Below are 26247 nucleotides of genomic sequence, written 5' to 3'. Positions count from 1 at the left end.
CACTGAACACCCCATGTATACCAATTATTCCCTCAACTGCCACATTACTCACCTTTTCCTTTAAATCACCCATCACTATAACACGGTCTTGTGCATCGAAACCACTAACACACTCATTTAGCTGCTCCCAAAACACTTGCCTCTCATGATCTTTCTTCTCATGCCCAGGTGCATATGCACCAATAATGACCCATCTCTCTCCATCAACTTTCAGTTTTCCCCATATTAATCTAGAATTTGCTTTCTTACATTCTATCACACACACACACACACACACACACACACACACACACACATATATACACACTATATATATATATATATATATATATATATATATATATATATATATATATATATATATATATATATATATATATATATATATATATATATTATTTTGCTTTGTCGCTGTCTCCCGCGTTAACGAGGTAGCGCAAGGAAACAGACGAAAGAATGGCCCAACCCGCCCCCATACACATGTATATACATACACGTCCACACACGCAAATATACATACCTATACATCTCAATGTACACACATATATACACACACAGACATATACATATATACACTTGTACATAATTAATACTGTTTGCCTTTATTTTTTCCCCTCGCCACCTCGCCACACATGGCATAACAACCCTCTCCCCCTCATGTGTGCGAGGTAGCGCTAGGAAAAGACAACAAAGGTCCAATTCGTTCACACTCAGTCTCTAGCTGTTATGTAATAATGCACCGAAACCACAGCTCCCTTTCCACATCGGGACCCCACAGAACTTTCCATGGTTTACCCCAGACGCTTCACATGCCCTTGTTCAATCCATTGACAGCACGTCGACCCCGTTATACCACATCGTTCCAATTCACTCTATCCCTTGCACGCCTTTCACCCTCCTGTATGTTCAGGCCCCGATCACTCAAAATCTTTTTCACTCCATCTTTCCACCTCCAATTTGGTCTCCCACTTCTCCTCGTTCCCTTTACCTCTGACACATATATCCTCTTGGTCAATCTTTCCTCACTCATTCTCTCCATGTGCCCAAACCATTTCAAAACATCCTCTTCTGCTCTCTCAACCACGCTCTTTTTATTTCCACACATCTTTCTTACCCTTACATTACTTACTCGATCAAACCACCTCACACCACACATTGTCCTCAAACATCTCATTTCCAGCACATCCACCCTCCTGCGCACAACACTATCCATAGCCCACGCCTCGCAACCATACAACATTGATGGAACCATTATTCCTTCAAACACACCCATTTTTCCTTTCCGAGATAATGTTCTCGACTTCCAAACATTCTTCAAGGTTCCCAGAATTTTCGGCCCCTCCCCCACCCTATGATTCACTTCCGCTTCCATGGTTCCATCCGCTGCCAGATCCACTCCCAGATATCTAAAACACTTTACTTCCTCCAGTTTTTCTCCATTCAAACTTACCTACCAATTGACTTGACCCTTAACCCTACAGTACCTGATAACCTTGCTCTTATTCACATTTACGCTTAACTTTCTTCTTTAACACACTTTATCAAACTCAGTCATCAGCTTCTGCAGTTTCTTACATGAATAAGCCACCAGCGCTGTATCATCAGCGAACAACAGCTGACTCACTTCCCAAGCTCTCTCATCCACAACAGCCTGCATACTTGCCCCTCTTTCCAAAACTCTTGCATTCACCTTCCTAACAACCCCATCCATAAACAAATTAAACAACCATGGAGACATCACAAACCCCTGCCGCAAACCTACATTCACTGAGAACCAATCACTTTCCTCTCTTCCTACACGTACCCATGCCTTATATCCTCGATAAAAACTTTTCACTGCTTCTAACAACTTGCCTCCAACACCAAAAATTCTTAAAACCTTCCACAGAGCATCTCTATGAACTCTATCATATGCCTTCTCCAGATCCATAAATGCTACCTACAAATCTATTTGTTTTTCTAAGTATTTCTCACATACATTCTCCAAAGCAAACACCTGATCCACACATCCTGTACGACTTCTGAAACCACACTGCTCTTCCCCAATCTGATGCTCTGTACATGCCTTCACCCTCTCAATCAATACCCTCCCATATAATTTACCAGGAACCCTCAACAAACTTATACCTCTTTAATTTGAGCACTCACTCTTATCCCCTTTGCCTTTTGTACAATGGCACTATGCAAGCATTCCGCCAATCCTTAGGCACCTCACCATGAATCATACATACATTAAATAACCTTACCAACCAGTCAACAATACAGTCACCCTCTTTTTTAATAAATTCCACTGCAATACCATCCAAACCTTCTGCCTTGCCGGCTTTCATCTTCCGTAAAGCTTTTACTACCTCTTCTCTATTTACCAAATCATTTTCCCTAACCCTCTCACTTTGCACACCACCTCGACCAAAACACCCTATATCTGCCACTCTATGATCAAACGCGTTCAACAAACCTTCAAAATACTCACTCCATCTCCTTCTCACATCACCACTACTTGTTATCACCTCCCCATTAGCCCCCTTCACTGAAGTTCCCATTTACCCCCTTGTCTTACGCACTTTGTTTACCTCCTTTCAAAACATCTTTTTATTCTCCCTGAAATTTAATGGTACTCTCTCACCCCAACTCTCATTTGCCCTCTTTTTCACCTCTTGCACCTTTCTCTTGACCTCCTGCCTCTTTTTTTGTATACCTCTCGAACTCATTTGCATTTTTTCCCTGCAAAAATTGTCCAAATGCCTCTCTCTTCTCTTTCACTAATAATCTCACTTCTTCATTCCACCACGCACTACCTTTTCTAATGAACCCACCACCCACGCTTCTCATGCCACAATCATCTTTTGCGGAAGCCATCACTGCTACCCTAAATACATCCCATTCCTCCTCCACTACCCTTACCTCCTTTGTTCACACCTTTTTCCATTTTGTACTCAGTCTCTCCTGGTACTTCCTCACACAAGTCTCCTTCCCAAGCTCACTTACTCTCACCACTGTCTTCACCCCAACATTCTCTCTTCTTTTCTGAAAACCCCCACAAATCTTCACCTTCGCCTCCAGAAGATAATGATCAGACATCCCTCCAGTTGCACATCCAAAAGTCTCTCTTTCGTGCGTTTATCAATTAACACGTAATCCAATAACGCTCTCTGGCCATCTCTCTTACTTACATACGTATACTTATGTATATCTCGCTTTTTGAACCAGGTATTCCCAATCACCAGTCCTTTTTCAGCACTTAAATCTACAAGCTCTTCACCATTTCCATTTACAACACTGAACACTCCATGTATACCAGTTATTCCCTCAACTGCCACATTACTCACCTTTGCATTCAAATCACCCATCACTATAACCCGTTCTTGTTCATCAAAACCACTAACACACTCATTCAGCTGATCCCAAAACACTTGCCTCTCATGATCTTTCTTCTCATGCCCAGGTGCATATGCACCAATAATCACCAATAATCACCCATATATATATATATATATATATATATATATATATATATATATATATATATATATATATATCTTTATCTTTCTTTCATACTATTCGCCATCTCCCGCATTAGCGAGGTATATATATATATATATATATATATATATATATATATATATATATATATATATATATATATATATATATATATATATATATATTATTATTTTTTTATTATTCTTTGTCGCTGTCTCCCGCATTTGCGAGGTAGCGCAAGGAAACAGACGAAAGAAATGGCCCAACCCCCCCCATACACATGTATATACATACGTCCACACACGCAAATATACATACCTACACAGCTTTCCATGGTTTACCCCAGACGCTTCACATGCCTTGATTCAATCCACTGACAGCACGTCAACCCCGGTACACCACATCGTTCCAATTCACTCTATTCCTTGCCCTCCTTTCACCCTCCTGCATGTTCAGGCCCCGATCACACAAAATCTTTTTCACTCCATCTTTCCACCTCCAATTTGGTGTCCCTCTTCTCCTCGTTCCCTCCACCTCCGACACATATATCCTCTTGGTCAATCTTTCCTCACTCATTCTCTCCATGTGCCCAAACCACTTCAAAACACCCTCTTCTGCTCTCTCAACCACGCTCTTTTTATTTCCACACATCTCTCTTACACTTACGTTACTCACTCGATCAAACCACCTCACACCACACATTGTCCTCAAACATCTCATTTCCAGCACATCCATCCTCCTGCGCACAACTCTATCCATAGCCCACGCCTCGCAACCATACAACATTGTTGGAACCACTATTCCTTCAAACATACCCATTTTTGCTTTCCGAGATAATGTTCTCGACTTCCAAACATTCTTCAAGGTTCCCAGAATTTTCGCCCCCTCCCCCACCCTATGATCCACTTCCGCTTCCATGGTTCCATCCGCTGCCAGATCCACTCCCAGATAACTAAAACACTTCACTTCCTCCAGTTTTTCTCCATTCAAACTCACCTCCCAATTGACTTGACCCTCAATCCTACTGTACCTAATAACCTTGCTCTTATTCACATTTACTCTTAACTTTCTTCTTCCACACACTTTACCAAACTCAGTCACCAGCTTCTGCAGTTTCTCACATGAATCAGCCACCAGCGCTGTATCATCAGCGAACAACAACTGACTCACTTCCCAAGCTCTCTCATCTCCAACAGACTTCATACTTGCACCTCTTTCCAAAACTCTTGCATTTACCTCCCTAACAACCCCATCCATAAACAAATTAAACAACCATGGAGACATCACACACCCCTGCCGCAAACCTACATTCACCGAGAACCAGTCACTCTCCTCTCTTCCTACACGTACACATGCCTTACATCCTCGATAAAAACTTTTCACTGCTTCTAACAACTTTCCTCCCACACCATATATTCTTAATACCTTCCACAGAGCATCTCTATCAACTCTATCATATGCCTTCTCCAGATCCATAAATGCTACATACAAATCCATTTGCTTTTCTAAGTATTTCTCACATACATTCTTCAAAGCAAACACCTGATCCACACATCCTCTACCACTTCTGAAACCGCACTGCTCTTCCCCAATCTGATGCTCTGTACATGCCTTCACCCTCTCAATCAATACCCTCCCATATAATTTACCAGGAATACTCAACAAACTTATACCTCTGTAATTTGAGCACTCACTCTTATCCCCTTTGCCTTTGTACAATGGCACCATGCACGCATTCCGCCAATCCTCAGGCACCTCACCATGAGTCATACATACATTAAATAACCTTACGAACCAGTCAACAATACAGTCACCCCCTTTTTTAATAAATTCCACTGCAATACCATCCAAACCTGCTGCCTTGCTCAAGGGTAAAGGGGAAGAGTGGTTTGGAAATGTCTGGGGAGTGAAGTCAGGGGTTAGTGAGAGGACAAGAGCAAGGGAAGGAGTAGCAATACTCCTGAAACAGGAGTTGTGGGAGTATGTGATAGAATGTAAGAAAGTAAATTCTCGATTAATATGGGTAAAATTGAAAGTTGATGGAGAGAGGTGGGTGATTATTGGTGCATATGCACCTGGGCATGAGAAGAAAGATCATGAGAGGCAAGTGTTTTGGGAGCAGCTGAATGAGTGTGTTAGCGGTTTTGATGCACGAGACCGGGTTATAGTGATGGGTGATTTGAATGCAAAGGTGAGTAATGTGGCAGTTGAGGGAATAATTGGTATGCATGGGGTGTTCAGTGTTGTAAATGGAAATGGTGAAGAGCTTGTAGATTTATGTGCTGAAAAAGGACTGATGATTGGGAATACCTGGTTTAAAAAGCGAGATATACATAAGTATACTTATGTAAGTAGGAGAGATGGCCAGAGAGCGTTATTGGATTACGTGTTAATTGACAGGCGTGCGAAAGAGAGACTTTTGGATGTTAATGTGCTGAGAGGTGCAACTGGAGGGATGTCTGATCATTATCTTGTGGAGGCTAAGGTGAAGATTAGTATGGGTTTTCAGAAAAGAGGAGTGAATGTTGGGGTGAAGAAGGTGGTGAGAGTAAGTGAGCTTGGGAAGGAGACCTGTGTGGGGAAGTACCAGGAGAGACTGTGTACAGAATGGAAAAAGGTGAGAACAATGGAAGTAAGGGGAGTGGGGGAGGAATGGGATGTATTTAGGGAATCAGTGATGGATTGCGCAAAAGATGCTTGTGGCATGAAAAGAGTGGGAGGTGGGCTGTTTAGAAAGGGTAGTGAGTGGTGGGATGAAGAAGTAAGAGTATTAGTGAAAGAGAAGAGAGAGGCATTTGGACGATTTTTGCAGGGAAAAAATGCAATTGAGTGGGAGAAGTATAAAAGAAAGAGACAGGAGGTCAAGAGAAAGGTGCAAGAGGTGAAAAAAAGGGCAAATGAGAGTTGGATTGAGAGACTATCATTAAATTTTAGGGAGAATAAAAAGATGTTCTGGAAGGAGGTAAATAGGGTGCGTAAGACAAGGGAGCAAATGGGAACTTCAGTGAAGGGCGTAAATGGGGAGGTGATAACAAGTAGTGGTGATGTGAGAAGGAGATGGAATGAGTATTTTGAAGGTTTGTTGAATGTGTCTGATGACAGAGTGGCAGATATAGGGTGTTTTGGTCGAGGTGGTGTGCAAAGTGAGAGGGTTGGGGAAAATGATTTGGTAAACAGAGAAGAGGTAGTAAAAGCTTTGCGGAAGATATATATATATATATATATATATATATATATATATATATATATATATATATATATATATATATATATATATATATATATATATATATATATATATTGAGTAGACTGATAAGGATCTTTCTGTTAGACAAAAGCAACATAGATGCAGCATAAGAACGGGACAAGAATCAAATGCCTTGTTTAATCATGTTAAAAACTATGATCATTGTATTGACTGGAGTAAAGCCATCTCAGTTATTAACCCTAACTCTATTACCACGAGAAATATCACTGAATCTTCTATTAATAAATCCGCAAATAATTATAATCTCAATATTTATGATGGTCTATACAAGTTTGATAACTTTACTGCTGATAAAATTTGTAAAATGATAAGTTTATGGACGTTCGTTGTATGTCTTGGACAATGACATGTTTACCAAATAGCGTCTTAGTTTCGCCTCTTCGATGTTTATAAACTGATTCTCTCTTGTGTCTCCCCTGGTGAGGTGATTATCACACGAAAGTGCACTTGGGAACTTATCGTGCTTTTTTTTCCCCGTGAACTCAGAGGAATATATATATATATATATATATATATATATATATATATATATATATATATATATATATATATATATATATATATATATATATATATATATATATATATATATATATATATATATATATATATATATATATATATATATATATATATATATATATAAATATTCAATTGGGGGTCAATTCAGTTGGGAGGTGAGTTTGAATGGAGAAAAACTGGAGGAAGTGAAGTGTTTTAGATATCTGGGAGTGGATCTGTCAGCGGATGGAACCATGGAAGCGGAAGTGGATCATAGGGTGGGGGAGGGGGCGAAAATTTTGGGAGCCTTGAAAAATGTGTGGAAGTCGAGAACATTATCCCGGAAAGCAAAAATGGGTATGTTTGAAGGAATAGTGGTTCCAACAATGTTGTATGGTTGCGAGGCGTGGGCTATGGATAGAGTTGTGCGCAGGAGGATGGATGTGCTGGAAATGAGATGTTTGAGGACAATGTGTGGTGTGAGGTGGTTTGATCGAGTAAGTAACGTAAGGGTAAGAGAGATGTGTGGAAATAAAAAGAGCGTGGTTGAGAGAGCAGAAGAGGGTGTTTTGAAGTGGTTTGGGCACATGGAGAGAATGAGTGAGGAAAGATTGACCAAGAGGATATATGTGTCGGAGGTGGAGGGAACGAGGAGAAGAGGGAGACCAAATTGGAGGTGGAAAGATGGAGTGAAAAGGATTTTGTGTGATCGGGGCCTGAACATGCAGGAGGGTGAAAGGAGGGCAAGGAATAGAGTGAATTGGAGCGATGTGGTATACAGGGGTTGACGTGCTGTCAGTGGATTGAATCAGGGCATGTGAAGCGTCCGGGGTAAACCATGGAAAGCTGTGTAGGTATGTATATTTGCGTGTGTGGACGTGTGTATGTACATGTGTATGGGGGGGGGTTGGGCCATTTCTTTCGTCTGTTTCCTTGCGCTACCTCGCAAACGCGGGAGACAGCGACGAGGTATAAAAAAAGAAAAAAAAAAATATATATATATACACATATATATATATATATATATATATATATATATATATATATATATATATATATATATATATATATATATATATATATATATATATATATATCTATATATATATATATCTATATATATATATATCTATATATATATATATCTATATATATATATATATATATATATATCTATATATATATATATATATCTATATATATATATATCTATATATATATATATATATATATATATATATATATATATATATATATATATATATATATATATATATATATATATATATATATATATATATATATGTATATATATATATATATATATATATATATATATATATATATATATATATATGTATTTTTTTTTATATTTATGTTATCTTTTATACTTCGTCAATGTCTTCCTCGTTAGCGAGGTAGCGCAAGGAAACAGAAAAGAGAGTGGCACTACCCACCCACATACACATGTATATACATGCACGTCAAGACACGCACATATACATACCTATACATCTCAACGTATATACATATGTGTACATATATATACACACATAGACATATACATTTATACACAAGTAGATAATTCATACTGTCTGCCCTTATTCATTCCCATCGCCACCCCGCCACACATGAAATAACAACCCCTCCCCCCGCATGTGCGCGAGGTAGCGCTAGGAAAAGACAACAAAGGCCTCATTCGTTCACACTCAGTCTCTAGCTGTCATGTATAATGCACGAAACCAAACCTCTCTTTCCACATCCAGGCCCCAAAGAACATTCCATGGTTTACCCAAGACGCTTCACATGCCCTGGTTCATCCAATGACAGCACGTCGACCCCGGTATACCACATCGTTCCATTTCACTCTATTCCTTGCACGCCTTTCACCCTCTTGCATGTTCAGGCCCCGATTACCGAAAATCTTTTTCACTCAATCGTTCCACCTCCAATTTGGTCTCCCATTTCTCCTCATTCCCTCCACCTTTGACACATATATCCTCTTTGTCAATCTTTCCTCACTCATTCTCTCCATGTGACCAAACCATTTCAAAACATCCTCTTCTGCTCTCTCAAACACACTCTTTTTATCACCACACATCTCTTTTACAATTTCATTACTTGCTCGATCAAACCACCTCACACCACATATTGTCCTCAAACATCTCATTTCCAGCACATCCACCCTCCTCCGCACAACTCTATCTATAGCCCACGCCTCGCAACTATATAACATTGCTGGAACCACTATTCCTTCAAACATACCCATTTTTGCTTTCCAAGAGAACGTTCTCGACTTCTACACATTGTTCAACTATCCTAGAACTTTCGCTCCCTCCCCCCACCCTATGATTCACTTCCGCTTCCATTTTTCCATCCGCTGCCAAATCCACTCACAGATATCTAAAACACTTCACTTCCTCCATTTTTTTTTCCATTCAAATTTACCTCCCAATTGACTTGTCCCTCAACTCTACTGTACCTAATAACCTTGCTCTTATTCACATTTACTCTCAGCTTTCTTCTTTCACACACTTTACCAAACTCAGTCACCAGCTTCTGCAGTTTGTCACCCGAATCAGCCACCAGCGCTGTATCATTAGCTATCAATAACTGACTCACTTCCCAAGCTCTCTCATCCACAACAGACTGCATACTTGCCCCTCTTTCCAAAATTATTGCATTCATCTCCCTAACAACTCCATCCAAAAACAAATTAAACAACCATAGAGACATCACGCACCCTTGTTGCAAACCAACATTCACTGAGAACCAATCACTTTCCTCTCTTCCTACACGTACACATGCATTACATCCTCGATAAATACTTTTCACTGCTTCTAACAACTTGCTTTCCACAACATATATTCTTATTACCTTACACATATATTCCACCATATATTCTTAATACCTCCCTCTCTATCATATGCCTTCTCCAGATCCATAAATGCTACATAGAAATCCACTGGCTTTTCTAAGTATTTCCCATATACATATGCATCCCCTGGGGATAGGGGAGAAAGAATACTTCCCACGTATTCCCTGCGTGTCGTAGAAGGCGACTAAAAGGGAAGGGAGCGGGGGGCTGGAAATCCTCCCCTCTCGTTTTTTTTTTTAATTTTCCAAAAGAGGGAACAGAGAAGAGGGCCAGGTGAGGATATTCCCTCAAAGGCCCAGTCCTCTGTTCTTAACGCTACCTCGCTATCGCGGGAAATGGCGAATAGTTTGAAAAAAAAAAAAATTCTTCAAAGCATATATCTGATCCATACATCCTCTACCACTTCTGAAACCACACTGCTCTTCCGCAATTTGCTGCTCTGTACATGCCTTCACCCGCTCAATCAATATCCTCACATATAATTTCCTAGGAACACTCAACAAACTTAAACCTCTATAATTTGAGCACTCACTTTTATCCCCTTTGCCTTTGTACAATGGCACTATGCAAGCATTCCACCAATCCTCAGGCACCTCACCATGAGTCATACATACATTAAATAATCTTACCAACCAGTCAATAATACAGTCACCCCCTTTTTTAATAAATTCCACTGCAATACCATCCAAACCTGCTGCCATGCCGGCTTTCATCTTCCGTAAAGCTTTTACTACCTCTTCTCTGTTTACCAAATCATTTTCCCTAACCCTCTCACTTTGCACACCACCTCGACCAAAACACCCTATATCTGCCACTCTATCATCAAACACATTCAACAAACCTTCAAAATACTCACTCCATCTCCTTCTCACATCACCACTACTTGTTATCATCTCCCCATTTGCTCCCATGTCTTACGCACTTTATTTACCTCCTTACAGAACATCTTTTTATTCTCCCTAAAATTTAATGATATTCTCTCACTCCAACTCTCATTTGCCCTCTTTTTCACCTCTTGCACCTTTCTCTTGACCTCCTGTCTCTTTCTTTTAAACATCTCCCACTCAATTGCATTTTTTCCCTGCAAAAATCATCCAAATGCCTCTCTCTTCTCTTTCACTAATAATCTTACTTCTTCATCCCACCACTCACTACCCTTTCTAATTAACCCACCTCCCACTCTTCTCATGCCACAAGCATCTTTTGCGCAATCCATCACTGATTCCCTAAATACATCCATTCCTCCTCCACTCCCCTTACTTCTATTGTTCTCACCTTTTTCCATTCTATACTCGGTCTCTCCTGGTACTTCCTCACACAAGTCTCCTTCCCAAGCTCACTTACTCTCACCACCCGCTTCACCCCAACATTCACTCTTCTTTTCTGAAAACCCATACAAATCTTCACCTTAGCCTCCACAAGATAATGATCATACATCCCTCCAGTTGCACCTCTCAGCACATTAACATCCAAAAGTCTCTCTTTCGCGCGCCTGTCAATTAACACGTAATCCAATAACGCTCTCTGGCCATCTCTCCTACTTATATACGTATACTTATGTATATCTCGCTTTTGAAAACAGGTATTCCCAATCACCAGTCCTTTTTCAGCACATAAATCTACAAGCTCTTCACCATTTCCATTTACAACACTGAACACCCCATGTATACCAATTATTCCCTCAACTGCCACATTACTCACCTTTGCATTCAAATCACCCATCACTATAACCCGGTCTCGTGCATCAAAACCACTAACACTCTCATTCAGCTGCTCCCAAAACACTTGCCTCTCATGATCTTTCTTCTCATGCCCAGGTGCATATGCACCAATAATCACTCATCTCTCTCCATCAACTTTCAGTTTTACCCATATTAATCGAGAATTTACTTTCTTACATTCTATCACATACTCCCACAACTCCTGTTTCAGGAGTACTGGTACTCCTTCCCTTGCTCTTGTCCTCTCACTAACCCCTGACTTTACTCCCAAGACATTCCCAAACCACTCTTCCCCTTTAACCTTGAGCTTCGTTTCACTCAGAGCCAAAACATCCAGGTTCCTTTCCTCAAACATACTACCTATCTCTCCTTTTTTCACATCTTGGTTACATCCACACACATTTAGACACCCCAATCTGAGCCTTCGAGGAGGATGAGCACTCCCCGCGTGACTCCTTCTTCTGTTTCTCATTTTAGAAATTTAAAAAAAAAAAAGGAAAAAAAAATACAAGGAGGGGAGGATTTCTGGCCCCCCGCTCCCGTCCCCTCTAGTCGCCTTCTACGACACGAGAGGAATGCGTGGGAAGTATTCTTTCACCCCTATCCCTAGGGATAATATATATATATATATATATATATATATATATATATATATATATATATATATATATATATATATATATATATATATATATACGTACACATACATACGCACATATACACACACACACACACACATATACATATGTGTGTGTGTGTGTATATTTGCGTATTCATATATATACACACATAGACATATACATATATACACATGTACATAATTCATACCGTCTGCCCTTATTGATTCCCGTAGCCATCTCGCCACACATGAAATGAAAAACACCCTCCCCCCACATGAGCGCGAGGTAGCGCTAGGAAAAGACAACAAAGGCCACATTCGTTCACTCTTAGTCTCTAGCTATCATGTATAATTTACCGAAACCACAGCTTCCTTTTCCAATTAAAGTTGGGGTGAGAGAGTATCACTAAAGTTTAGGGAGGATAGAAAGATATTTTGGAAAAAGGTAAATAAAGTGTGTAAGACATGGGAACAAATGGGAACATCATTGAAGGAGGCTAATGAGGAGGTGATAACAAGTAGTGGTGATGTGAGGAGATGTAGTGACTATTTTGAAGGTTTGTTGAATGTGTTCGATGATAGAGTGGCAGATATAGTGTGTTTTGGTCGAGGTGGTGTGCAAAGTGAGAGGGTTAGTGAGAATAATTTGGTAAGCATAAAAGAGGTAGAAAAGGCTTTGCGGAAGATGAAAGCCGGCAAGGCAGCGGGTTTGCACGGTGTTGCAGTGGAATTTATTAAAAAAAGGGTGACTGTATTATTGACTGGTTGGTAAGATTACTTAATGCATGTATGACTTGACTCATGGTGAGGTGTCTGAGGACTGGTCGAATGCATGCATAGTGCCACTGTACAAAAGCAAAGAGGATAAGAGTGAGTGCTCAAATTACAGACGTAAAAGTTTGTTGAGTATTCTTGGGAAATTATATGGGAGGGTATTGATTGAGAGGGTGAAGGCATGTACAGAGCATCAGATTAAGGAAGATATTTTTGGTTTCAGAAGTGGTAGAGGGTGTCTGGATCAGGTGTTTGCTTTGAAGAATGTATGTGAGAAATACTTAGAAAAGCAAATGGATTTTTATGGAGCATTCATGGATCTGGAAATGGCATATGAAAGAGTTGATAGAGATGCTCTGTGAAAGTTATTAAGGATACATGGTGTGGGAGGTAAGTTGTCAGAAGCAGCGAAAAGTTTCTATCGAGGATGTAAGGCATGTGTACGTGTAGGAAGACAGGAAAGTGATTGGTTATCAGTGAATGTTGGTTTGCGGCAGTGGTGCGCGATGTCTCCATGACTGTTTAATTTGTTCATGGATGGAGTTGTTAAAGAGGTGAATGCAAGAGTCTTGGAAAGAGGGGCAAGTTTGCAGTCTGTTGTGGATGAGAGAGCTTGAAAAGTGAGTCTGTTGTCGTTCGCTGATGATACAACGCTGGTGGCTGATTCAGGTGAGAAACTGCAGAAACTAGTGAATGAGTTTGTTAAAGTTTGTGAAAGAAGAAAGCTGAGAGTAAATGTGAATAAGAGCAAGGTTATTAGGTACAGTAGGGTTGAGGGACAAGTCAATTGGAAGGTAAGTTTGAATGGAGAAAAACTGGAGGAAGTGAATTGTTTTAGATATATGGGAGTGGATTTGGCAGCGGATGGAACCATGGAAGCGGAAGTGAATCATAGGATTGGGGAGGGGGCGAAAGTTCTGGAAGCGTTGAAAAATGTGTGGAAGCCGAGAACGTTATCTTGGAAAGCAAACATGGGAATATACGAAGGAAAAGTGGTTCCAACAATGTTATATGGTTGCGAGGCGTGGGCTATAGATAGAGTTGTGCAGAGGAGGGTGGATGTGCTGGAAATGAGATGTTTGAGGACAATATCTGGTGTGAGGTGTTTTGATCGAGTAAGTAATGAAAGGGTATGAGAGATGTGTGGTGATAAAAAGAGTGTGGTTGAGAGAGCAGAGGAGGGTGTATTGAAATGGTTTTGGTCACATGAGAGAATGAGTGAGGAAAGATTGACCAAGAGGATATACGTGTCAGAGGTGGAGGAGAACGAGAAGTAGGAGACCAAATTGGAGGTGGAAAGATGGAGTGAAAATGATTTTGAGTGATCGGAGCCTGAACATGCAGGAGGGTGAAAGCCGTGCAAGGAATAAAGTGAATTGGAACGATGTGGTATACCGGGGTCGACGTGCTGTCAGTGGATTGAACCAGGGCATATGAAGCGTCTGGAGTAAACCATGGAAAGTTTTGTGGGGCCTAGGTGTAGAAAGCGAGCTGTGGTTTCAGTGCATTATACATGACAGCTAGAGACTGAGTGTGAACGAATGTGGCCTTTGTTGTATTTTCCTAGCGCTACCTCGCGCACATGAAGGGGAAGGGGGTTGTTATTTCATGTGTGGCGGGTTAGCGATGGGAATGAGTAAAGGCAGACAGTATGAATTATGTACATATGTATACATGTATATGTCTGTGTGTGTATATATATGTATACGTTGAGATGTACAGGTATGTATATTTGCGTGTGTGGACGTGTGTATATACACATGTGTATGTGGGTGTGGTTGGCCATTCTTTCGTCTGTTTCCTTGCGCTACCTTGCTAACGCGGGAGACAGCGACAAAGCAAAATAAGTAATAATAAAGAGATAAATATATAGAAATATATATATATATATATATATATATATATATATATATATATATATATATATATATATATATATATTTTTTTTTTTTTTCTTTTTTTTCATACATATTCGCCTTATCCCGCATTAGCGAGGTAGCGTTAAGAACAGGGGAATGAGCCTTTGAGGGTTTATCCTCTCTTGGTCCACCTCCACGTATCTCTTAATGAAATTACACGAGATACATAGAGTATTACAAGTCCCTTGTTAATGCCTTCTTCATCAACATAGACAAAACTTAGATTATGGAAGAGTACCTTCGTCCCGGGACTAAGTCATCACTGATAATGTAGTTTTCTGAGTTTTTTTAACTCGACAAACTCCGCACGCGAAATATCTAACATTTTCATTATCCACAAATCTACACAGATGGCTATCAATCAATATCTATCATGGGTACTTGCTTTTTCAACTGTGTTTTCAATTCTAATTTCTTAAAAAGAACGGTCAGAGGAATTTGATATTTGATCTTAATCTCACTGTGATGAAATTGGATGTGACAATATCAGTACACAATATAAATCTTAAGGTAAAGAATTACAGAGAAATGACAACGGATACAGTATATGCCATAGAGGATCATAATGGTGAAAATCTGCCAGTAAAACCGGAGGATGTAAGCTCTCCGTGGAAAGTATATTTTTGAAGGTCTGTTGTGTGTGAGAGACAAGGAAAATAGTGGTGAACTGGTCGACGTAACTGAGAAAACTAAAGACAGTTTAAATGATTTTACACCAGCTGAGATATGTACTGAAGAGGTGGAAAGATCTCTCAAGGAGACTAAGAAATGGAAGGCACCAGATGACGAGAAATCAGTAGATATAATTACTGAAGCAGCCAGCTGGTCCAGATGTAATATAATGGCTTAAGCATCTGTTCATTACTGCATGTGAACACGGAAAGACTCCACCAGAATGACATAAACGTATTACGTGTCCAGTGTTTTAGAGAGTACAAAAGCAGATCGATGGACATAACAGAGGAATTGCACCATTTTTGTAAACAAGGAAAATGTCGGAGCAGATAATGCAACATTAAGATCACAGGGAAAGGACGAGTTGGAAGATTGCTGACATTGTTTTCGACCCAGTAGAGGTAGTAGTAATTTGGTTTAAACCTTGTATAGAAGTAGGAAAAACTTCCGTCAGAATTAATGGACACAGTCTACTGAGGTCGTTAGAACGTTATCGCTGTGGACTAGACATGAAATTGGTAAGAATAGTGAAAATAGATAGGTACTGTCATATGAATAGGGGACAGATCGGGAGAATAGGTTGATGGACAGCAAGTTGTTCGATGTTGATACTGGAGTCAAACAAGAGGAGTGTTGTCCCCATCTTATGTATAATCATATCTATGGATAAATGTCAGAAGGAAATCTGCATAGGGAAATCTGCGAAGAAAAGGTCGAGATAACAGTAACATGGTATGACGTAGCTTCTATAACTGAAAACTAGAGAGACTTGCAGAATATAGTGGATGGATGGTCAGATTATAATCTGAAGACAAACGGTATGAGGATAACAGTAAAAAGGAAGTGATGCATATTACCAGAAAGAGAAAAAGTGTTGCATTTATTTAAAAGAATCACCGGCTACAATGAATAAAGAATTTTAAGAACTTCGGAGTAAAATTTGATATTGGAAATTTTACAGAAAATGGAAATAGAATTTTTAGAATACCATGCAGACTTCAGTATGCTAGACCCTAAAGTGAATATGAAAATGTATCAGTCTAATGCAGACCGGTAATGCAAACCATCATCCCAAGACTCCTTTTAACGGAAGGGCCTGACGCGTGATCGCTCACATCCAAATCAAGTTCACAGATCCAGGTGGCCAAAGTGAGAGAACTGAGGTGAACCAGAGAAGGATGGATAAGATAAGAGATATCAAGATAAGAGAGGAGTTGAATGTTATATCTAAATTTGATATAAATGAGAAGAACTAGTTCTAGTGGCATAGCCACTTACAGAGAATGGAAGGTGCTAGATATGCCAAGATATACTGGGATTGGACCTCTTAAAGGATAGCGTCCAGCAAAACGTTCCACAAAGAGATGGATTGAGGTTATCAAGAGCTGGCTTTAAAGAGGAGGGAAAAACGAAGGAAGTGGAGTACGAGGAGAGGAACGAGTGAAGGTTGACTGGGAGGCTGGCGAATGACAAACACTGAGTGTATCCATTTGTACTGTATGGGGTTGGAGTTCCACTGGTGAGGCCATGTTTCTTATATATTCTCTGTTTTCGTATGACTTTTAAACTTATTTATGCTGTCCACATTTCCCAACCCTCGTTCAATTCATTCTAGACGTCCACTACTGTGAAAGTATATCTTTATGAATTATTTATCAAATGTCTTCCTGTATTACATGGTTATGTCCTCTGGTTGCTCTATTCCAACATCTTTCGAAAAATTGTTCACTGTCTGCGCCATCTAAAACGTCAAAAGTTATAATCAGGTCACCCCGCGCTCTTCACTCTTTAGTTGTTGGCAAATCTGATTCCTGTAAGCCTTCTCAACTCAGCTTTCTTAACTCTTATGCCATCTTTGTTTTCCTCCTCCAGACATTCCCTATAAGCTTTTGTGCTTCTTAAGGCGCGGTGAACACTTGAAAAGTATAGTTTAGTGATAACTCAATGTATGATACGAACAGCTTTCTGAATAAAACCCTGTCCAGTTACTTGAAAAGTATTCTGATATTTGCCATCAGATAGTTTGTCTCTTTTACTATTCTCCTGTTTTACTCTGGCGACAGGGTGGAGACGATGTCAACTCAAAGGTCCTTTCCTCACGCAGAATCCTAAAGCTGATGTTCCTGGTGCATAGCATTCATACTGAAGTCTTTCACTGCGTCCCATCCTCATTTCTTGACATTTGCTCGAGTTGATGTTCATCATCAGCGTGTTAGCCCAACTTTGGAATATAAGTTCCCCTGTAAGTTGATGCAGTCCTTCCTGGGTGTCACTTCCCTGTTAATCTTTGCCTCATTCGCAGATGTGTTGAGGTAAGAGTCCATACCCAACGGCAAGTCATTTGCACAGATCAAGAAGTGTAGCGGCCCCAAGAAGGAGACTTCTAGTTCCTTTGAAGTGCATCTTTTGCTCCCATCCACTGAGATGATATGTTACCATCGGAGGAGACTCTCTTTTATACCTTCCTGGTGATCTGGCTTCTAATCAGTTTCTCGTGCAATATAGTGTAAAATATTTTCTGTCTGTCTAGATACAAACTGGTCTTTACATTTGACTAAGAGCTTACTTTCTCGTAGAAATCAAAACATCGTCTTTCTCAAATATCGTGTTATCTTTCAGGTAATATTTCCTAAGTAGGAAGTCATCCATCTGCCTCCTGATTATCACTTTGCCTTTCTCTTGTTGCATCTTAAACAGTACTACAGGAAGGTTTGTCTAATGTATCTGACATCTTCAGCGCATATGGTAAAATTCTATCGGGACTGTGAGCTTTTTGCGGATCAAAACCCCTTTTAGATCCTGTTGATATCATTCATATCTCATTGATTTCTGAACAGCCATCCTGTTCCCCCAAACTGGTGTTGGGTTTGTATTGTTACCATTCTGTGAAAACACTTTTGAACTTATTTAGTTCTCAACTTATTCTTACATGATTATCTTTAATGTGTGTGTGTGTGTGTGTGTGTGTGTGTGTGTGTGTGTGTGTGTGTGTGTGTGTGTGTGTGTACTTAATACATTCCCAATGTACCATTATTTTGCCCTATCAGCTAAAGCAGATACCTATTTCGTAGTTGTCGGGGCCAGCTTTTCATCTTGCCCTCATCAACTGCTTTCTCTTTGAATGATTCCCAGAATTTTTGTGTCTTTTTCTGGCATCAGCTTTATGCCTGGTGACACTGGGAAGAAGAGTTGGATGTCTGGAGGACAGCGCGGAAGGTATGAAGATCATCAACGCGTCAATCGCCATGATTCACACTTTGTCAGAATGCGAGCACGGCTTCCAGTGGTGGAGATACGTCACCACCCCAACGATGAGGAGGATGCGGGAGGCTCATGAGACGCTGTTGGAGTAAGTTCGCTATATTTTCGTTGAAACTTATTGATCACCATATAAGTATAGTGATAGTCTCATTTCAACTTCTTGAAATCAAGGAACATATGGGAATATTTGAAGATCCTATGATTAGCCATATATGTTTTTTTTTTTTTTTTTTTTTTTTATACTTTGTCGCTGTCTCCCGCGTTTGCGAGGTAGCGCAAGGAAACAGACGAAAGAAATGGCCCCCCCCCATACACATGTACATACACACGTCCACACACGCAAATATACATACCTACACAGCTTTCCATGGTTTACCCCAGACGCTTCACATGCCTTGCTTCAATCCACTGACAGCACGTCAACCCCTGTATACCACATGACTCCAATTCACTCTATTTCTTGCCCTCCTTTCACCCTCCTGCATGTTCAGGCCCCGATCACACAAAATCTTTTTCACTCCATCTTTCCACCTCCAATTTGGTCTCCCTCTTCTCCTCGTTCCCTCCACCTCCGACACATATATCCTCTTGGTCAATCTCTCCTCACTCATTCTCTCCATGTGCCCAAACCATTTCAAAACACCCTCTTCTGCTCTCTCAACCACGCTCTTTTTATTTCCACACATCTCTCTTACCCTTACGTTACTTACTCGATCAAACCACCTCACACCACACATTGTCCTCAAACATCTCATTTCCAGCACATCCATCCTCCTGCGCACATCTCTATCCATAGCCCACGCCTCGCAACCATACAACATTGTTGGAACCACTATTCCCTCAAACATACCCATTTTTGCTTTCCGAGATAATGTTCTCGACTTCCACACATTTTTCAAGGCTCCCAAAATTTTCGCCCCCTCCCCCACCCTATGATCCACTTCCGCTTCCATGGTTCCATCCGCTGACAGATCCACTCCCAGATATCTAAAACACTTCACTTCCTCCAGTTTTTCTCCATTCAAACTCACCTCCCAATTGACTTGACCCTCACCCCTACTGTACCTAATAACCTTGCTCTTATTCACATTTACTCTCCACTTTCTTCTTCCACACACTTTACCAAACTCAGTCACCAGCTTCTGCAGTTTCTCACATGAATCAGCCACCAGCGCTGTATCATCAGCGAACAACAACTGACTCACTTCCCAAGCTCTCTCATCCCCAACAGACTTCATACTTGCCCCTCTTTCCAGGACTCTTGCATTTACCTCCCTTACAACCCCATCCATAAACAAATTAAACAACCATGGAGACATCACACACCCCTGGCGCAAACCTACATTCACTGAGAACCAATCACTTTCCTCTCTTCCTACACGTACACATGCCTTACATCCTCGATAAAAACTTTTCACTGCTTCTAACAACTTGCCTCCCACACCATATATTCTTAATACCTTCCACAGAGCATCTCTATCAACTCTATCATATGCCTTCTCCAGATCCATAAATGCTACATACAAATCCATTTGCTTTTCTAAGTATTTCTCACATACATTTTTCAAAGCAAACACCTGATCCACACATCCTCTACCACTTCTGAAACCGCACTGCTCTTCCCCAATCTGATGCTCTGTACATGCCTTCACCCTCTCAATCAACACCCTCCCATACAATTTACCAGGAATACTCAACAAACTTATACCTCTGTAATTTGAGCACTCACTCTTATCCCCTTTGCCTTTGTACAATGGCACTATGCACGCATTCCGCCAATCCTCAGGCACCTCACCATGAGTCATACATACATTAAATAACCTTACCAACCAGTCAACAATACAGTCACCCCCTTTCTTAATAAATTCCACTGCGATACCATCCAAACCTGCTGCCTTGCCGGCTTTCATCTTCCGCAAAGCTTTCACTACCTCTTCTCTGTTTACCAAATCATTTTCCCTAACCCTCTCACTTTGCACACCACCTCGACCAAAACACCCTATATCTGCCACTCTGTCATCAGACACATTCAACAAACCTTCAAAATACTCATTCCATCTCCTTCTCACATCACCGCTACTTGTTATCACCTCCCCATTTACGCCCTTCACTGAAGTTCCCATTTGCTCCCTTGTCTTACGCACCCTATTTACCTCCTTCCAGAACATCTTTTTATTCTCCCTAAAATTTACTGATAGTCTCTCACCCCAACTCTCATTTGCCCTTTTTTTCACCTCTTGCACCTTTCTCTTGACCTCCTGTCTCTTTCTTTTGTATGGGATGTAAATTTGAATGGAGATAAATATGGAAGTGTTTTAGGTATCTGGGAGTGGACTTGGAGGAGAATGGAACCATGGAAGCGGAAGTGAGTCACAGGATGGGGGAGGGGGCAAAGGTTCTGGGAGCGATGAAGAATGCGTGGAAAGAGAGAACGTTATCTCGGGGAGCAAAAATGGGTGTTTGAAGGAATAGTAGTTCCAACAATGTTATATGGTTGCGAGGCATGGGCAATAGATACGGTAATACGGAGGAGAGTGGATGTATTGGAAATGAAATGCCTGAGTAAGTGATGAGAGGGTAAGAGATGTGTCGTAATAAAAAGCGTGTGGTTGAGAGAGCAGAAGAGGGTGTATTGAGGTGGTTTGGACATATGGAGAGAATGAGAAAAGATTGACTAAGAGGATATATGTTTCAGAGGTGAAAGGAACGAGAAGAGGGAAACCAAATTAAAGGTGGAAGGATGGAGTGAAAAAGATTTTGAGCGATCTGAGCATGAACATTGCAGGAGGGTGAAAGGCATGCTCGGAATGGAGTGAATTGAAACGATGTGGTATACTAGGTGTCGACGTTCCGTAAATGAACTGAATCAGGGTATATGAAGCGTCTAGGGTAAGCTATGGAAAGGTTTGTGGGGTCTGGATGTTGATAGGAAGCTGTGGTTTCGGTGCATTACACATGACAGCTAGAGCCTGAGTGTGAACGAATGTGGCCTTTTTTTCGTCTGTTTCCTGGCGCTACCTCGCTGACGCAGGGGGTGGCGGTGCTGTTTCCTGTGGGGCGGGTAGGCGCCGATAATGGATGAAAAGGTATGAATAGGTACATGTGTATTCATGCCTGTGTATGTGTATTTATGTGTATGTATGTATGTATGTATGTATGTATGTATGTATGTATGTATGTATGTATGTATGTATGTATGTGTGGTGGTGAATTGGGAAGTGGGGGGGATGGTCTTTGGACCACTTCTTGGCCTGAGGTTGGAAGCTTTTGTCTCTTCATACTCGAGTTGATAGTACATTGGCCTATCATGCGGTGGTCCCGGGTTCAAATCCTCTATTTCACTGACCACTACACCTACTTGTAATTACATATTTATAGTTTATGGGGAGGAAGTCTTACATTTGTGGAGTCACATTTTTTGAGTATTTTCTACCATCACAATTTCTTAATTACATTTATGCTGTCTGTATTTGCCATGTCCTCAGCTGTACTATTTCGTTCATCCACCTGTTTATACGATAAAAGTACTTCTTTACATATTTTTTGAAGTTTCTTTTTTGATTTCATGTTATGTCCTTTGGTTGCTGTATCCCTCCATCTCTGGAAGAACTGTTCACTGTCAGTGCCATCAATCTGTTTTAAAAGCTTACAGTTTGTGATCAAGTCATCCTTCATTCTTCTCTTGTCTAAGTGGGCAAATTTGAAGCCTCTAAGTCTTTGCATATAACTCAGCTCTTAATTCTGATGCTATCTTTGTTGCTCATCTTTGGACCCTCTCTGTTGGCTCTTCCTGCCTCTTCCGGTGCGGGAGCCAAACATGATAAGCATATTCTAGTTAAGGCCTTATTAAGAATAGGAATAGCTTCCTAAATATTTCCTTGTCCATATTCTTGAATCTTGTTCTGATATTTGCCAAAAGATAATTAGTTTCCTTAACTGTTCTCCAGATATAGGACTTTGGCGACGGGTTTAGGACAGTGTGAGCTCCTACGTTTTCCTCATACACAGAACCCTGAGGTATTTATCCAGCTAGATCATAATCATACTGAGGCTCTTTCACCCTGCCCCATCCACCCTACATTTATTCAGGCTAAGTTCATCAGCCAAGTGTCAGACCAACTTTGGAGTCTCTGTAGGTTCCCTTGTAAGGTGATGCAGTCCCCCTTGCTTTTCTTTACCCTCATGACCTTTTCATTGTCTGCAAACATATTCAGGTAGGCTCCATACCTTCAGCCAAGAAGATCGGTGGCCTCAGGATACTCCGCTGGTCACGTCCACCAATTTGGAGAAGGTTTCCCTGACATGCGTCCTTTGTTTCCAGCCACTGAGATAATGTTGAAACAGCGTTCCCCCTTATTCCTGCTTGGTGATCCAGCTTCTTAATCAGCCTCGTGTACGGCGCAGTGTCAAATGCTTTCTGCCAGTCGAAATACAAACAATTCACCCAGCCTTCTCTTTGGTCCAAGACAGAGCTCACTCTCGTAGAAATCTAAGAGGTTTGTTACACATTACCTCCTTCCCTTTGAAACCCTGCTGTCTCTCACTTTGGTCATTTCTGCTCTTTGTACATAGCACGTAATTTGGTTTATCAACAGAATGGAAACCTATTTCAAGTATCGCTCTGTCTTCAGCGAATATCACAAATATTAGTGCATGGAATGAAACACATTTGTCGCCGCTTGAATATAACTTTAGATCATTTTGCAGAGTGTCTATGGACGCAGTACACCAAGCTCAGTCAGCTCTCAAAGCCCGGGCCCCAGAGGATGACACGGAACTGAATATCATGGACTCTCTCATCACGACGCCAGGACTCAACACGTCAGACGTTGTAACCTTCCTGGTCGACCTCCTGTTGGCTGGTGTTGATACGGTAAAACACAACACATCTTTGATATTGTGCAGTAACGCTGAAGGCTTGTAAAATGTTACAGATACATCTACATGTAATTTCCTGAATAAGAAAATGTTATAAAGCGAAGCATTACTTACGAAATCATCCATACGCTCCTAGAATTTCAATTACCGCAGCACTTAAAACTGATAGTATTTTGTAAGCATAACTTGACCTGAATGTTTCAATATACTCAGAATTCTTTCTTCTTGCACATTCTTTGAAAAAAAAAAAGTATATCTAAGTGCATTGATCACCGTTGCATATAGCAATACAGACATCACAGTATAGTTAACCTTAAAGAACGACGCAATAAATGTAAACAAGCCATTTTAAGGCAAGTAAATGGCGCAACATAAGAATAAGTAGAGCTTGGATTACCTCTGCCGCCTGATGTTCATCCTCGCTAATATCAAGGAAATGTGATCCACGATCAACAAAGACAGTTGAGGGTCGCGACGTCGTTTAAGACTACAAGATGATGAACTGAAAGACGTTGAATATCTCCATTGTGTAGATCGCTGCTCTGTTTGATTCAAGTGGGATTATTATGTAAGCTGATACTGTCTCAATCAAAGTAGAAGAATAAGATAAGGCGAAAGTCTGATTAAAAAGTCGACTGATCTCCTCAAAGTGTGTTTGTCTGTGTAAGTGACCGATTCTTTCCTTGGGTCTTTGCCTGTGACTGCTGTTTATAATTACTATTTTGCGTATCATAAGGAGAAAATTTACTACTTGCAATTGCCCCATCTGTGAGCCTCGTGGATATGAACCATGGATCAATATGTGGAGCCTATTTGAAAATTTTGGCAGATTTATCAAGAAGGTGGATCAAAGTAGATTTGAAAGATTAAAAGATGGCGAGTTTTGCTATGAAGACCGTGTTCACCAGAGTGCCACTGGATGTAGCATCATAAACACAAGGGAAATAAGGTCACTGAACAAACAAGTCAATCTCAATACTAAATGACGCTGCGTTCCCAGCTTTGTGCACAAGAGATTTCACTTCACAAAACCTTGTTATGTTTCCACTTATATTACTGTCTTATAATACACATGGACGGTATAGTCTCATTCACTGATCCCACATCACTTCTAGCAAAGTCTTCTGTTCCTGCTCATGCCATCAAGTGTGCAGACATTTCACAAGTGTGTCATCTGTCTCACGTTCTCCATAGTCCAATAATTCTTGCGCATTTACTTTTATGTCTATTTCTTTCAGGAGGTCAGTGACTGCTTTGTCTGTACTGCACGCCACTGTCTCAGCGCTGATGAACCAGAGGCAAACAGTTTTTTAGGAAATATATTTTCTTTTGGAACATCTGATATTCAAGAGTTTCAGATTTACATGCATGATCGAGATATGATTTGTGTGTGTTACCTGCTCGAGACGTAGAATAGGAGATGAATGTACCTGGAGGAAAATCATCTTTGTGTCCACGCTGAGTCCACCTCGCCAGGGAAATCTGACACCCGTATCGCAAGGCTGAGTGAATGGAAAGGTAATATCAGGGGGATGCAAACAACAGAAGATCATGTGGCCCTTTCGAGGCTGTTTGAGATGGCAGATCAGAGGAACAGATCATAGTGTGGAGGGAGCAGAAAGGAAGTAGATAACTTATAATTCAACCGTGTAAGGTACACATGATAGTTGATGTTAAATCTTTACCATATACCTCGAGAATCGATCCCCGGACTACCAGGGAGACTAATCGTGGTGTGTTGCGTTACCTGGGTGTGGTACAGATGGTCCAGGATCGATTCTCGGAGTATGCTGATGAACAGCTAAGAATTTACAATCTATCTCTACGAGTCGTCGTTGTATTCCTTAAACGCTGAATGGAAGGATTTTCTGGAGAGTTTGTTTGTACCTAACGAAGATAGAAGTCTAAATATATTCATACGCCAGGGGTTCCACTTTACATATAGATTGTAATCTGTACTTTCAGTAGACTTCTGTGTCCGTGTTGTTTACAATGTACAACCTGGCCTGCCACCCCGACAAGCAGACCAAGATGCAGAGTGAGCTGGACCAGGTACTGGGGGACGGATGTCACCTCCTCACTGAGAAGCACCTGGCTAAACTCACCTACACCAAGGCCTGTGTGAGGGAGAGTCTCAGGTAAGGACATGTTCAAGGAATGGCTAATGAAAGTGTGTGTGAGACAGCCACAAGTTCGGTCGTCTAGTGAGCTAGTGAGGTAGTTCAGGAAGGGAGTGTCTGTGATGTCGCAAAGGTCTGGACTCATAGTCA

At 40.8% G+C, this 26247-nt stretch overlaps 1 protein-coding gene across 1 annotated transcript in view; it reads left to right on the top strand.

Moving 5' to 3' along the window:
* LOC139746762 (probable cytochrome P450 49a1) overlaps positions 1-26247 on the top strand; it is a 94087-nt gene that overhangs the window by 37093 nt on the left and 30747 nt on the right. The window contains exons 5-7 of the mRNA XM_071658264.1: positions 18998-19187; positions 23807-23972; positions 25946-26115. Of these exons, the coding sequence (XP_071514365.1) occupies positions 18998-19187; positions 23807-23972; positions 25946-26115 (526 nt within the window). The remainder of the gene's footprint in view (positions 1-18997; positions 19188-23806; positions 23973-25945; positions 26116-26247) is intronic.

Source organism: Panulirus ornatus, chromosome 66 (assembly GCF_036320965.1).
Source record: "Panulirus ornatus isolate Po-2019 chromosome 66, ASM3632096v1, whole genome shotgun sequence".
In the NCBI taxonomy this organism is placed as follows: domain Eukaryota; kingdom Metazoa; phylum Arthropoda; class Malacostraca; order Decapoda; family Palinuridae; genus Panulirus; species Panulirus ornatus.
Note: the sequence above shows the minus strand (reverse complement) of the source record. Positions and strands in the feature narration are given on the sequence as shown.